A 15901-nucleotide genomic window follows, 5' to 3' on the forward strand; every position below is an offset into this window, starting at 1 on the left:
CATTTTGAAATCGCACAATTTAGATTTTAGTCAGTACCAATATTTTATTGATCCAGTAGCCGATTGGTAAGAAAGCGGAACCGGAAACGCTTTACATCTCATTTTAAAACAGAAAGACAGAGACGTCATGTGTCAAAAACTCAGTCGAGCGTAACGAAGGAAAACATCTTTCAGTGAAGGAAACTCGTGCAGTTCTCAAGCTAGAACAAAAACACTTTTATGTACTTCAACGTTCAATCCTCGTCATCTGACTCAATGATGTAAACCCCATTGTTTCTTCTGTGGTTGTGGTTGAGACTTATCGTTGTCTTTGGAGAAGAAAATGGTGCAACCTAATCGTGTTGAGGATTTCTTGTGAGTTGTGAAACTCTCTCGATCGCACGATGCTCAGGTCTCGATCAGGTCAGTGGATGGGTTTTCTCCTTCAAATGCCGTTTTATGGCACTCAACACGATTTAAAGGGATTCCGGGCTTCCGGCTCGTAATAATCTCCGTCCTTTTTTGGCCTCAGGTTAGAACTGATCTTGTCAAGTTGTTCCTTCGGTGCCATTGTTTTAGTGGCGAGATTTTCAAGATGGCGGAACTGATACCAGCTTCTTCAATCATCGTTTTGACGTATTTTGGCGTATTTTTATTTACAGCGACAGGCTTGAGCTCTTGTATTCCATCGCTTGAAACTAAAGGAAACCTACATGGAAACCTATACTTCTTGTGTTGGCTCTGTATTTGTTGTGTGGTTTTCGTTTGTTTATATTTTGATGGATTTGGGATCACACGGATCTTATGCAAAAGGTAAAGAAAAATCGCTAAAATATTTGTCAAAATGACACTGAAAGTTAAAAACTTCCTCAGATGTAGGTCTTAGGCCTGAAAAAACTCATTATTGTCATTCAGAAACTGAAAGTAATTAAATTCATTCATTTTTTAAAGCAAGATTTTGGAAACAAAAGTTAAAAATTCACTAAACAATAGACAATGGCTTTCTTTCTCATAAAATTTTCCTGCAATTTGATTAGTTACTTGTGCCTTCCATTAAATCTGATTGGTTGTTTTGTTTTACTGTTCCTTTCTCATTGGCTGAAAAAAAGATGCGATTTGGAGCAAAAAATAGTGCGATTCGTGAATAAATCGCACTACTGAGAGCCAATCAGATTGCAAGGATTTCAAAATGGATGTAATAAATAATTTAATCAATCAAAATATATATATGTGTAAAAATAAATAGAAAAGAAAGAGTTTTGGGTTGTTCTGATAGACAGGGAAAATGAATAAATTTTTCCGCTACTTCGCCTGCAGAAGACCCTCGCAACTTTTTCCGCTTGCCTTTTTTCTCGTTAAATCGCATTTTTTCGTGCTACTCTCAAAGTGTTCACCAGGGTTCTTGGTCAGCTACAAGCAAAAGAAATTAGCAATGGTCGTCCGGTTTACGTTTGGCGGATAAAATTTCAGCCGCCGCATGGTTTAAATTACTGTATTTTCTCGATTAAACGCCGGACCTCGATTAAACGCCGGCCTCGTATAAAAGCCGGGTCAAAATTGCTTATTTTTTAATAAACGCCGGGGGCGTTCGTTCGTTGCTATGAATGGCACTAGTACGATATGCTACTTTGGAATTTTCAATGAACGCTGGCGTAACATAGCTAGGATGGACGTTGTACAACAAAATATAACCTGGCAGTTTTTGCATTCCCGTCTTTCTTACTGACGCATTTTCGTTCTTGTGTTGGTGCTTACAGGCGTTGAAATCACGAGAAACCCTCAGTTCGAGGCGTTTATGAACTTAAAACTTTGTATCCATAACCTTTACTTCATGCTCTTTTGTGTAGTTAAAATACCGTTTATGTTCCTTTTGTCATAAATCATGGTTGCAACATAAACGTGTTCAATCTGCAATAATGTACCTTTGGGAAACTGTAAAACTTAGATGCCCAGGGAAAGTTTTTCGGGGCAAAACGAAGAGCAAAATCGCCTTGCTTTGTAAAACTGCCCCATGGTTTCGGAGATCGACAAAAACAAATCAATCTAAAAACTTGACAGAAAGTTTCCTTCCGTTAATAAACGCTCGGCCCGGATTAAACCCCGGCTTCAAATAAACGCCGGGTCCACCAATCCAAGTTCGAAATAATCGCCGGGGGTGCTTAATAGCCGATTCCCTCTATAGCGCGCGCCTGCAGGGAATCACGGTAGTTATATTCATGAATTCATGCGCGAGACTTAGCAACGATGCATGTTGCTAAGTCTCGCACAAGATTTGATGAATACAACTACCGTGATTTCCTGCAGGCGCGTGCTATAGAGGGAATCGGGTATTGAGAAAATACGGTAATACAAAAATAGGGAACATAATGATCTGACATACAAATACGAGGTGTAACCACCCTAAATTAATGTTTTTAATGTGTACGGATACTGGATCTTTCCATAATATTCGGACAAACTTTTTTCAGACCTGTAAGAAGTATAGTTGACGTCTATTAGTGTCACATATAAATAGATCAAAATACACTGTTTTTATTTTATAAGAATCTAGTTAATAAGAATATCAAGGTTGAAATTTGCGAATTTTTAAGAATATTTTAAGAATAAATCTGAGGCTGAGATTTTGAAAAGAATATAATTTTGTGTTGAAAATTTGTAAATAGAATAGAACGGACCGTCTCTAAACGACAAAACCTTTTACTATCCAATAACACGATAAAAATTTGCACTAGCCAAAATGTTGGATGCCCACGATAGTTCGATGAACAGTACATGCAGTGCCGTAGCAAGGGGAGGGGCCGGCCAGGGGGGCGTGCCCCCCAGTTTTTTTCCCGAAAAGTAAAAACAGACCTGTATAAAATGTTTAAAAATAAAATTTTATCTCCCGAGAGGTTTGAAACAATAACATTTGTACTTCTTCTCATTTCTTAACGTACATACGTGCTAATTAAAAGTTCTAAGGCAACTCAGACAGTTTTTAAATAACTACAAACTTACCATGATGACTCTAAAAGGTGAAACATTTGCTGGTTTCATGATACAGAGACAGTCGGTTTTCTATTTTGTAATTGACGTTAATAGTGTTATACTCTCTTCAATGTGCATTGGTTTGCTAAGACAGTGTAGGAAGTAAAGAATTCGAAATATGCGTAAATCACAAATAGCTCTTGGAAAACGCTGGAAATAGCATTTCCAAGCCTCTAGATTTCAAAATTTTCTGCAGGGGGGGAGGGGGGGTATGCCCCCAGAACCACAAGCAGCTCGCGCCTCCGGCGCTCACGTGTCCCTCCTCCCTTATTTTACCCTTGCTACGGCACTGACATGATCAATAGATACCCATTGCGTACTAAACGGAAATGTTAAACGATATAAACGAGTATTAGAATGTTCATAAGAATATTTTCATTCTAAATTCAGCAGAAAACCTGAGTCGGAAAAACAACAGATTTATCTAATGGACGTACAATTAAATATAGACAACTGAAAGCAAGGTTGATCGTATATTACGTGAAAGGATGACTTGGCGAGACACCACCGCGACTAGAACCGATACAGAAGATTGCAACCGCAGGCAGCTTCCTCGTTCTTATTGGGACTCAATGCGGTGTAACAAATCTAAATGACACCAGCTCGAAGAGTCAACGCAAATATATTGCCCAATAACCCGTACACTGTATCAAGTTCCGTACTTTGCTGGAGGAGGGTGGGGGCAAACATTTTTGGCCTACTTGTCTGGAGGATTTTATTCTAGGGCACAAGCATTGCAGCGACATTTGGGGGCTCCTGGGACCGTTTAGTTTGCCGATGGGGTTAAAGGGGAGGGATTTGATTATGCCTGTTAAATATATTGTCCCTTTCTTTATCAGAACGTCTTCCCCTGTTCCCCCACAAAATCCAAATGTTTAGTACGACCCCTCCACCCTCCCCTCCCCCCCCCCCCCAAAAAAAACTCCTCCTTTAAAAGATGACAACTACTTCTCGTTCTGGTTCTTTCTTTACCTTATTTTTTCTAACTATGCACTATGTCACTTCCCTTTTTTCTTTAAACAGTTTTTTTGGAAAAAGTCAACACCCTACCGGTTGTTTCAATGGTCCGTCCCTACGGCACGAATTTGCCGTTTTGGTGGATAAGATTCTTGCTAAATGTCAGGAATGTCGTCTAAATTGAGATGTATATGCGTAAAAAGGGTATTCTTATATTTAAAAACTGAGAAGTGGAAGGAAAAGCTTCAGTGGAAATGAAAACAACATACAGCGACAATTCTCTTCCCTCGCATAAATTAACGGCGGCACAGGCACAAGGTGAGCAAGTCTTGTTTGTTGCTTTATTATTTTTTTTTAAACTGTTCCTTTCTGTTAAAAATTGAGATATTGTAGTTTTGTTGCAAAAAATTAAACTCATTGAAACTGATAACGGCGAAGCATAAGACCAAATTTAATTTTAACAATTAAGTTCGAAATTACCCGGTTGACTGCAGAATGGAAATTATGGCGGAAACATGTCAAACATGCCTGTATATTTTTCGCGCTAGCGCACTCACTTTTTACGGGCCAAACTAACGCTTTGGATATGATAAGAAGAAACAGTAGGGCTTTCTAAAGAACCCATGTTTTACCGATAGAAGCGTATACCCTTGATGTTCTAGCCCTCTGAAGTTAGGTCAAATTCGGTATGTAAATTAAATTGCGATCGATAGAATTTTTAACGCGGTAAAAATGTGTCAACAATTACATACTTCAGGAAGATTTTCTGTTAAAAAAAAGACCTAGGGATGGTTAAATACTCATGTAAAAATGAACTCAAGGCAAGTTTCTGAAGTTGAGAACGAGCGCATCGAAAATGCCACGAAATTGCTATCAATTAATTAGTTTTCCTCGGCGTTCAGACAGCATGAGCTCGAATTACAAACTTTCCTCGTTTCTCAAAAAATAAAGCTCGCTGGAAGTTTTACATAATATTTTCAAAAATAGTTCACCCAAAGGGTCTTTTTGGCGTAATAAAAAGAAATTCGATTTTAACCTTTTTGTCCGAAAATTCTAAAAAGATAGAGAATTCCGCTCTTAAGTCTTCCCACACTTTAATCACAACCACACAGAGTGCAAGTTTAATGTAGGGACTTTCTTTCCACAGTATTACGTGGTGATCACTCAATGCCCAGCCTGCAGTAGTTTTGAACCACTTAGGTCAAGGGTTTACAACACCAGTTTCAGTCAGAAGCTTCCGTGTGGCAATGAATACCTTATAACGGTCAGAGCAGTGGCCAACACAGAAAAAAGTACAGACAGCCAAGTCACCCTTGCAGTAGAATCACCAGTCGGACCGGTTACAAACCTGGCAGTCAAGTTTCTTCCTGGTATTGGCAGAACTGATTGGTTAAAGCGAGAACGAGACAGATTTTTGTTGACATGGGATCCACCAAAAGCTGTGCCACATGCTAGCATTGAGGTTTGTGGATATTTAACAACAACAGAATGCAGTCTCTGGTCCGGATCCGTTTTCAGTAAGCTCAGTTCCGCTGGTTATTACAATCAACGTGGTCGAAAACCTGTGCGCTCAGATATGACGGATTTCCTAAGTTTATAATAAGAAGCCTCCATGTTTTATTACGACGCGCGCCAGATTCGAGAATAGGCTATTTTAGATCTAGTCTTCGCGGGAAAATGACGTGTAATTTAATTTTTATGACGAGCAGATGATTAACGTATATCTCGAAATAGTTCCTGCTGATTGACACAATTGCCGAATATGCAACTACATATATGCGCAAACGCGCGAATTTAATGCAGGTGCGATCAAAGCCAATTTTATGAACATATTCTGAGAAAAAAAATACGGAAACAGTCCGGTTTCTCCCGTGTGTACCTCTCTAAATTCGTACCAAAGGCCGAGAAAGAACTTCGGACTTCGGACCACAGACATTACTTTAAGATGGTGGCCTGAGTACTTTAGTTTGCATACCGAAGTTTGAGGTCTGAAGTACCTAAACGGATTTCTCGAAGTTCGGCTAATCGAAGACGAGTATTAAAACATGGGTCAACGGGATTGGCTAAGTACTGGTCCACGAAGAAAATTATCTATAAATAGCCCACTCGGAAATATTATAGCACACGACCCAATAGCAATGAAATTTCGATGGAAATTTTATCATACAGCCTTCTGATATTGATTATATCAACGTGAATTAAAAATATTTATAACATTAGACAAGCTGATTGCCAGTGATGAATTTAAAACTGAGCCTGATTCTAATAAACATCATGGATTGAAACTGTTGCAGATATGGAAGTAGGTGATGTAAAGGTAAAATGTAAGAATACCGACAGCTAGACACGTGCCATAGGCTAACAGTATTAAAAAAAGATGAATGTGAATATACTCACTCCTGAATGGGATGCTAGTTCATTACAGAATATCCCCTACTAGCCTGATTTCGTCAGATTGCTCTAAAAGTGCTAGTTTGTCGGTTTTATTAGCCTGGATTAGCTGGGTAGATAGACAGTGTGAGTGTTTATGTCGTGATCACTTGAAGGTCTCAACTCCGTGCCTTACCATGCATCCGACGATTTAGTCACCGTCGATCTCAGCCAAGGATCCTGACAATAAACCATGGTTTTGTGTTTTATGTTTCAGTTCTACGAGATCACAGTAATAGACTCAAATAAACACGAGTATGTTTCAGTGAACAGAACGAAAGCAACACACTTGTTAATTAAGTGTGCTGACCTTGTTCCCGGGAAATTGTACATTTTCCAATGTCGCTGTAAGGCGCTGTGTGGCTTCGAACCAAATAACTACGTGGTTGGATACTATCTTGGTAAGTCCAGTTTTTATCTAGTGTAAAATGACGTAGTCATGGTTACACACGAGATGTAGCCTCGCCCCGTGTAACTCACTGTGTGCATACTTAGAATGTTAGTTAGCTAATTTGAAGATTACGCTATAATGTATGATCGCAGCTTTATTATCCTTAAGTCTTTTTGTGTGGACACAGTTTGCCAATGGAATTATTAATATATATTTACTTATTGCTATTGTAAATGTATATGAATTAAATATTTTTTAATTGTTTTCGGGATTATCCGAGGTTAAACGACGTTTCGATCAGTTGCACTGATCTACTTCAGGCTGTTCTTAAAAATCTTGTCAATATGGCGGATCAATTTTTATGTTCAGCTTGATAACCGCACCAATAAATCGTGATCATTACACGACGTGATGTGAAAAAGCGCGGGAAATGCAGACAGGCCCGTCAAGTATTTTTTTACTTTTTTGTGATAATTCACTGACTACTATAGTCTTTTTCACGATCGAAGAAGGAGTTTAGGATTGGTTTCCATGTTTCAACATGGTCATAATTGAATATTTTTTTTATATAATGATAGGTGAATGTTTCAGGAATACGATTAGATATATAAGCTTCCTAAAATCTGTATTTACAGCAGTTTATTCTGCACATTGTTTAAGTTTTATTTTTTAATGTTTCTCTTTGCGAGAGCAGTTTTATTTGTTTAATTTTCTGACTCGCTTCTAGCGTATATACACCTTATTCGATGGTTTAACATATAATACGCGCGGATATTTTGCGAGTTGCGTATATATATTTTCTCGATTAGCTTTTGACAGGGCTCCCTGTCCTCAAAACAACGGCCTTCGAATTATGGTCTAATAGTACTGGATTAAGTTCGAGAATCCTCTTTTTTTAACTAACTGGAATTAGTCAAAATTTCTGTCTGTTACCATTTCCAGAACCAGTTAAGCCATCACCAAGTAGGTTGTCACCAACCAAGCCGTCGCCAACCAAATTGTTTACGCCGTTGCCACAGATAAACAACACGACGCATTATCATTTTCCCTACTGGTCGATTCCCACTGCCATCCTTGGCGTTATCCTTGTTGCAACCGTTGTTTTCTTCGTTTGTAAAAAGTACCGACTGGGAAAGCATAGACGTTCTGTGGAGTACTACCTTCAAGATTTCACAAGGGACACCTCTGAAGGTATCTGTCAATATAACACACTACTTATGATACAACACAGGTATTTGCACTATAATACAGTTACCTTACTTCAATTACAATACTAATATCACTACTTACGTCATTTACAACACAACTACAATTACATCTACAATCACTTGATGGTATTTGTTGTGTTCAGAAAAAAAATAACAATTCTCATCAGAAATGGTAGTCAGAATCTTCTGTCAGATAGCAATATAATTGCATGCGGTTCTTGTGATATAAAGAACAATCAAGGCGAAGGTAATTCAGTGGCGACTAATTCCGCGTGAGAGTAGATCTGAAAAGGAACTGTTGCCGGTGACTGACGTTTCGACAACCCGAGCAGAAGTCATATTCAGAGTCAAGTGAAAAGCTGTTGCCAATCGATGATGTTATAAGTCTGGTTTGTTGAAGTTGATTAGTCAGTTTATCTGTAATGTTAAAGACTCTTGTAAAAATTGTCAACAGTAATTAGTCAGTTTTCGTCACATAAACTATACAGTGTGTCACAAACTAGTTGCGCTCGTCATGTTAAAGTCTTGATAGTCGTAGCTTTGTCGGAAGTCGGGTTGTAGGATGTTTCGTCCAGTAATCTGTCAGTATACGTCAGTTATCTTTACACTGTGGTTCGTAGTTCGTTGTTGTCACGGCTCACCAGACAGTCTAGAAAAGGAAGTTTTCCGTTTTCGTCGATCTTTCTGGTAAACTGAACGTCGGCGTTCTGTTCGTGAGGTGTTTGTAAAAAAAAAATTGTCGATTTCGTCTTTGTGGCTTCTTTTTCGGCAGTAAATGTATCGTCAACGTAGCGTAACCAGAGCGGTATGCTTCGGTATCACAGCCCCCGAAATGATCCCGACCCCGAAATGATCCCCGACCCCGAACTGATCCCCAAATTGGCCCTGAAATGATCCCGACCCCGAAATGATCCCCAGATTTTTTCATGCTAACCCCGAAATGATCCCCAAGTAATTTTTGGAATAGCGATTAAGCATAGGAATGTGGATTCCTCAATAATAAGCGAAATTGAAGCAAGAAAAGAAGAAAAGACTTTAATTAGTGCTATTATAACTGAGTGCAATACGTGACCATATAACAGGAACGACTTTTAATTTTTGTATATGTTAAAAAATTGGTTATTCTCAATAAGAAACCAGAAAAAGCAAGAACCGTTTTTTTGTGTGTGTGTTTATTGGATTGTTATGTTCATAGACATACTTTCAGTCGTGAGAATTGTTACTCAGTTCTCTCGATCGCAGCAATTAAAATTTATTCAGAGAAAATTTGCTAGTTAAAGTGGGATAAAGAAAAGCAACATTAAGTGCCCTTGGAATATTAATTTTCGTTTAATTTGTTTTTTGTTTTCTCTGTTGATATGTCGCAATCACATCATACTTGTTTTTGTGTTCTAAAGGCCCGTTTTACACAGACGATTTTTGTCGCCCATCTCAATGTAATTTTTGCCGCACGGAAGTTGCATCAAGTTTCGAACATGTTCGAAACTCCTGCGACATCACGGCGATAAAATCACCGCTTGTTTAATTTTCATGGTGATTTTTTCGCCGCGATTTTGCAGGAGTTTCGGACCTGTTTTGAAACTTGATGCAACTTTGACGCGTCAAAAATTGCATTGAGTTACACAACAAAAATCGCCTTAAAGGTCAAATGAACAGAAATTTCGATTTTTGTTATTTTTTGCCCATGTGTTTATTAAGAGCCAAATAAACATATCCCAAAGTTTCAAAGCAATCGGTCATTTTATCGCACAGATATTGCAAGTTGAAAAATGCTTTTTGTAGGCTGTCGGAAAATTGTCGGAAACAAAAACTTCTGACATGATAATTGGTGTTTTTGAAGACGACCGCAGACCGATTCCGCAGACGGCACCTTAAAATCTAAATAAATGTGTTTAGTGACATTTCAAGCAGTTATTTCGTTCTGTTCGGCCGTTTTTCAGTGGATTGATTGTTGGTTATTGTTTAGAGAGGCTCATTTTTTTAAATAGAATTGCTTAAGCACAAAAATAGATTAAGTTTTATTTGCTGTCGTTTTGCATATCATGTGAGACATAGGTAGAATGCACGCTGGTATGAAAACAAATCAGGAATCTCTATTGTTCATTCTCATTAGCATTTAACGTTAATGAGCAGATTTATCTGCACGCGTTAACTATGCACGTGCGTTTTGAATTTTGGTACACTTCAAAGCCGTTCTGCACGAGCGTTAACTATGCACGTGCGTTTTGAATTTTGGTACACTTCAAAGCCGTTCTCTGCCGAACAACAATGTGAAATGACGAAATTCTGGGTATTTTGGACAACGTCAGCCACGACGGCTAATTTTTGGTTTTTCTATTTGGGGTTGAACGCTTTCTTTGAATATTCAACGGGAGCCAGTTCTTAAAGCGATAAATAAGCAGAATGCGTCTGGAAAGCTGCGAGATTATTTCAAGTAAAATATAAATTCATTTTGCACCAGACGTTGTCGTTGACGTTGCCGTCGGTGCGGTCTGCGGAATCGGTCTGCGGTCGTCTTCAAAAACACCAATTATGACGTCACAAACTCGTTCCATTCCTTCCATTTCAGTGCGCAGTTATTCAAAAACGTTTTCGTGAAGCCTTCGGAAATCTTCGTATTTTTTGCTGTAATTCACGCTTTAAGGCTCGGAAAGCAAAATCTTTTCTTAATTTATAATTACTTAATAATGGATAGTTTTAGCGTTTGGTTGGTTAAAATGGCATTTTGAAATTTCTGTTCATTTGACCTTTAAGGTCGCGCAGGACCCTTGCTCATTAATAAATTCATTAGCCAAATTTCTTGACGGGGTGCTATCTTGTAAAGCTTTAATTCGCTACATCGATTCATGTAAAATTTATCAAGGATATTAAGGGATGATGGAATTACATCATGATTGTCCTTTTACTGAGAGATGACCGTTTACTGTAATGCTACAGGCTCTTAAAGGTTAAACTGCGATAATGCGATTTTGTGTCCACGTTTTCGGCTACAACAACGCACCGAATTAAATGATTATATAACCTAGTGATGAATCATAACCTCTTTTTTGTTAAGTAATCTGCTTCTAAGAGTGTAAAAATGTGAAATCTAAAAACGAAACGTGCTATCTTCATTTTGAGAACGAAATTTCAAAATTCGCTCTTGTCATAACACAATAGAGTGCACCAAGTTCATGTTCCTCGCGAATCAACTCCTGAAATTCTATATCGGCGAAGAAAACTTGGACACAAAATTGCAGGATTTTCCGCTTCCGAAGACCTTTAGCTTCCGAGTCAATGTTTACAACCGACGTGTGCTATATTCGCAGCTGTGAATCTAATTAGGATAATTCGCTTTGTTTCAGCGCACGGTACGCAAAGCTGCATGAGAACAATACCGTGTAATTACTTGTACAAAGAACTTAAAAAAAAAATGTCATGAATATTTCGTTCGTTGTCGGCTTCAGTCGTCGCAGTTCGTGCATACTCTTTTAATAAATACATACATAATGATCTCAAGGGTCCTGCGTGACCTATAGAGAGGATGGCCTGCGAATAATCATCACAGATGATAGATCTAACACCGACCACAACCTCAACCAAATGGCACATCTAAGCCATGAGGCAGAGGAACATTACCACAGCCTTTGATAAGAAAAGCGAATGCGCACGTTGTTGAGTGCATGAAGAACAAGTACGGATAAGAAAGAGTCTCGAAGGAGATTTGTAAAAGCGTAGTAAGAAGTTTAAGTGCCTTTCTGTGAGAATTTATGACGATGAAAGTGATACAGTATAATGCCGATGACTGTTTTACTTGCGCAGATTGTGCTCTAAATATGAAGACTGGTACTTATACTTTTAATGGCGCATTCATTCTAAATGGCATTTCTACATTTAAATCAGATACATTACCAAATACGGTATATTTTGTTAAAAAACTGTTAGTTTCCAATTCGTTGGATCAGCTGCAGGCTGTGCTCTTCGATGTTCTTGTAATAAATTTCATTATCATAGAAAACTGTAAGCCGTTAATATTTTTAGCGATTGTTTCTACCCTGTTGATGTTAGGAAAACATTTCCCTTAATTTACGTTTGATTAAATAAAATTAGATTACTTGTAATGGTACCAAGAAAATATTTTGCAATCTTCGAAAAAAATTGATATCTTTATCTATTCTTTACTCCCTGCTCTAATTGAAGTTATACATACCCATTGAAAATTAAAGTCCAGTCTGGTATTGCAGTCTATTTATTATAAGGATATTTATTACTTTTCCTATTTTTTTAGTTATGCTTTACCTTTTATCTTCAGTTTCCCTTATTATTGAGCAGTCCGTTAAAACGCCATTCCACAAATTACTTGGAGATCATTTCGGGGTCCGGAGTGAAAATATTTGGGGATCATTTAGGGGTCGGGATCATTTCAGGGTTAATTTGGGGATCAGTTCGGGGTTGGGGATCATTTCGGGGTCGGGATCATTTCGGGGGCTGTACATATCGTTTGTCGGCAAGTTGCAACGACGCGATTCATGATGTTTTGCATTACAATCTCTGCGACAAGTGTTTAGTGTTTTCCGTTGTACTGAAAGCACGTCGATGTAAGGCGGTAACGGTAATGTAACAGTAGATTGTTGGATAGCGGTCTCGGTGCACTGTAGAGCCAATTGGAATACTGGTTAACAGTGATTTCACATCAAAAGACATAAGTTTGTAGTTGTCAGGTATCTGTACGGTCTTGATGGCGTCGGTAGATTGTAGTCTGCGTCTAGATTTGTCAGTAAGAGGTTGCAGTATAGTCACTTGACTCTAAACATGACTTCCTCTTAGGTTGTTGATACGTCAGTCATCGACAACAGTAGCTCTTTTCAGACTTTTCAGAACTGCTCCCACCCGGACGATCATACTTCACGACCCACTGATACCCTGGGCTCAAACCATTTACCAAAATCAATTTAGTCTGCACACTTTACGATGGTCGTGGATGTGTTATTCCCGGACGATTCCTATAATTTATTTTTTCAATATATATTTTTATGAGGCCTGAGGGGATGTTGTCTTAGGCCGCGTTTTCAGGAGAGAGGTTGGCTACGGTTACTGTTTACTGCGGTTTGGTAACTTAACCACAGTTATTATAGAAGGTATTTTCACAGAGCTTAATAACTTAAACGTATGCAGTATACAACTAACTTTTACCCGAGAATTCAAATTGAGCTTTTTCTTGGAAAGCAAGTGTTGCAATGCCGCTCAGAAAGATACGAGGAACCTTCGCCGTTTCGATAACGGAGGAGTTACTCCTTTAAAGGCACTTTTAAAGATTGTAGCTGCGCAACTGCTGTGACGAGGACGAAGATCCAAACGAGCATGGTCATGAAACTCTCGGACTCCTTAGTGCTAGCTCTGTAATGGCCGATCCAGCCCGGCACAAGAGACGTCTTGTTTGAGACATTTGTTGGGTGCCTCTTTAGCTGTTTCTTCCTGCTCGAGGTTTGACTTTAACCCTTTAACGGTTTTTTGTTGTGGGCTTTTATAAGAAGGTTTGTTTCCACTGGTATTAGGAGCATAACAAACAGTTGAAAGCATGGTAAACTATATACGGTTTTAAAAGCACAGAATGTGCTTTCCACATGTTGATGAGATTTTGATTGACAGGTGAACCCCTATGGAGTTATGACCTCATAAATGTACACTATGAAAGTTAATTATTTGTAGTTAAACAATCAAGAGAATAAGTGCTAGGAGCTTTTTAGGGCTAAAATATGTAATAACAGTCTGTTACAGACTGACTGACACAATTTCAGCTGAATAGATAAAATTGTTTGCAAGTATGACAACTTTAAAGTTGGCAGATTTTCACCCTCTATTTTTCATTTTTCACTAATATGCAAGATCACAAAGTTGTGTTGAACACAATCAGTTAATTTTAAATGGTCTCTTCCATATTATAGTTCTTTTGAAAGAGCAACATCTTCTCATACTTAAAAATACCTGATCAACTTAAAAAACCTTATTATTTTTTTCATAGCGCGTACGTCAAATCATCGTTCGCCGACGAACGATAACTACGAAAAAAGGGTTAACTTGTTCGTTTTTTTCATAGCATTCAATTAGAATTTCGTATTTGCAACCAACAGGTCGTCTTTTTTACGGCTTTCGCAATTACAGTAGCAGTCTCTGCGGTGAGTTTGGTAGAGCTCTAAATAATATAAGAAACGCTCTGAAGCAGTTTGCGATAAAAGAAAAATGGCAGTATGGGATTAATATTTGCTCAAACATAAAATTTTGCCCCTTTTGTCTGTAAAATTGGCACCTACTTTATTAGAAGGAATCTTTACCGTCAGCGGACCTATGAGGGAACATCATCTAACAGTAAGAATAATAATGAAGATCGAAATGCGCCAATAGCAGCGAACCAACAAACTACAAATTACGACACGTAAACAATCGACCTCATCGCCTGATGAAGACTAGCAGTATTGCAGTCGAAACGTCGCGATCAACACCTCAAAGTGATTCCATCGTGAGACAAACGAATAAACATTCACCTTTCCTATCTTACACCACGACGAACAATAAAACAAAAATCTTTACTGGCATTCATTTTCCTGCTTTGCTCAATTTAGTCACGTACTGAGCTCGTGAATACTTTCCGCCAAGATGTCGCGACACCGTCTGCTTCTCCTCGGTAACCGTCGGTAAGTTAGCTAAACCGTGCCTGTTGAGGCGTTCATCTGTCGACAACCTTGGTTGGCTTACGTTTTTTGATTAGGCCGACATTTACTGAGTTTTACTACAGCATTTACACGATTAAGTTAAAACAAAACCTAGGTACTGAATCAGTCCTCTGGTGAAAAGGCGGGGTGAGTCTTTTTACTTTCAATTAAAATTATTTTTATTCTTTTTTCTGCAGAAGAAGAAATGCCCTTGTTGCTGGAAAGCCTAACTGATGACGAAGTGCTTTTAACTGCTTAGAGGGCAAGCTTGATTGACCAAGAGACATTCCCAGCTTTCTACATGTATATTTCTGCTTTCACAGTTTGAGGGGCTTTTCGGTCTATGAGCTTCTATAGAATAAATCGCCGGGTGGTAATTTCCTTCGCAGACACTCATAAGCATGTGGTCTACTTTTTTAATGTATTTTTTGACTGTAAGCAGTCCCTTTTTTCTTTTTCAATTCAATAGTGTTAGTTTTAATTAACTGAATAGTTTTTTTTTAACTTGGTGTGTATTTTATTATTATAAGATAGCTAACATTCTCGGGTGATTTTGATGAAAAAGCTGGCCACGCGAACGAGGCTCCAATTCTTTACATGACTGAATACTTATGAAGTCACATCAAGCACTTTTACTCAAGCGAATAAGTCACCGATTGGCAGAACGGTAAACAACAGAGGAAAACTCAAGTGAAGAGACTTCGACGACCCAATGACATATGTGAGCTTTATGGTGTCCTTAATTTTTAAGTGATTAGGAGTCTGGAAATTTTCATCGTGGAGGGTATGGCTTTCCTAAGACAGTACAATATTGTATTGAGTCTGGACAGAAGCATAACTTCTGGTCTGGATAATTATACCTCGATATTTAAAGCGGAAGTAAACTTCTGGTCTGGATAATTATACCTCGATATTTAAAGCGGAAGTAAACAAGCCGGAAGTTTTAGAAATTGCGTAAATCGACGGATTTTAATGGAAAAGGGGACTTTCCTTTGAGAGTTTTGTAGAATCGCTTTTCAATAAAACTGTTATTTTGCCGAAAGTAAAGTTAAACGAAAAAAATAAAGGAGAACTTTAAAAGGCAATAGAAATATTGTCGGCCATACTGCTTTTATTTTTTCCGGGGGAGACAGTGTCGCGGGGTCCAGTAGGTAGCTGTCGGTAAAAAATCATAAATCTTCCAACATTTTTGTGTAGGACAACGGCCGAAAGAGCATCGA

The 15901-nt window shown here is 38.4% G+C and overlaps 1 protein-coding gene across 2 annotated transcripts in view; it reads left to right on the forward strand.

Moving 5' to 3' along the window:
* Window positions 1–15379, forward strand: part of LOC144663915 (uncharacterized) — a 157830-nt gene extending 142451 nt beyond the window's left edge. Inside the window, exons 46-49 of one of the 2 annotated variants that reach the window (XM_078525002.1) lie at window positions 5111–5425; window positions 6611–6794; window positions 7727–7975; window positions 14879–15379. In XM_078525002.1, the coding sequence (XP_078381128.1) occupies window positions 5111–5425; window positions 6611–6794; window positions 7727–7975; window positions 14879–14940 (810 nt within the window). In that variant the 3' untranslated portion in view covers window positions 14941–15379. Of the gene's footprint in view, window positions 1–4029; window positions 4282–5110; window positions 5426–6610; window positions 6795–7726; window positions 7976–14878 lie in introns of those variants that run through there. The other variant, XR_013572699.1, reaches the window with a different exon arrangement.
* The last annotated feature ends 522 nt before the right edge of the window (window positions 15380–15901 follow it).

Source organism: Oculina patagonica, chromosome 8 (genome assembly GCF_052425735.1).
Source record: "Oculina patagonica isolate OP01 chromosome 8, crgOcupat, whole genome shotgun sequence".
In the NCBI taxonomy this organism is placed as follows: domain Eukaryota; kingdom Metazoa; phylum Cnidaria; class Anthozoa; order Scleractinia; family Oculinidae; genus Oculina; species Oculina patagonica.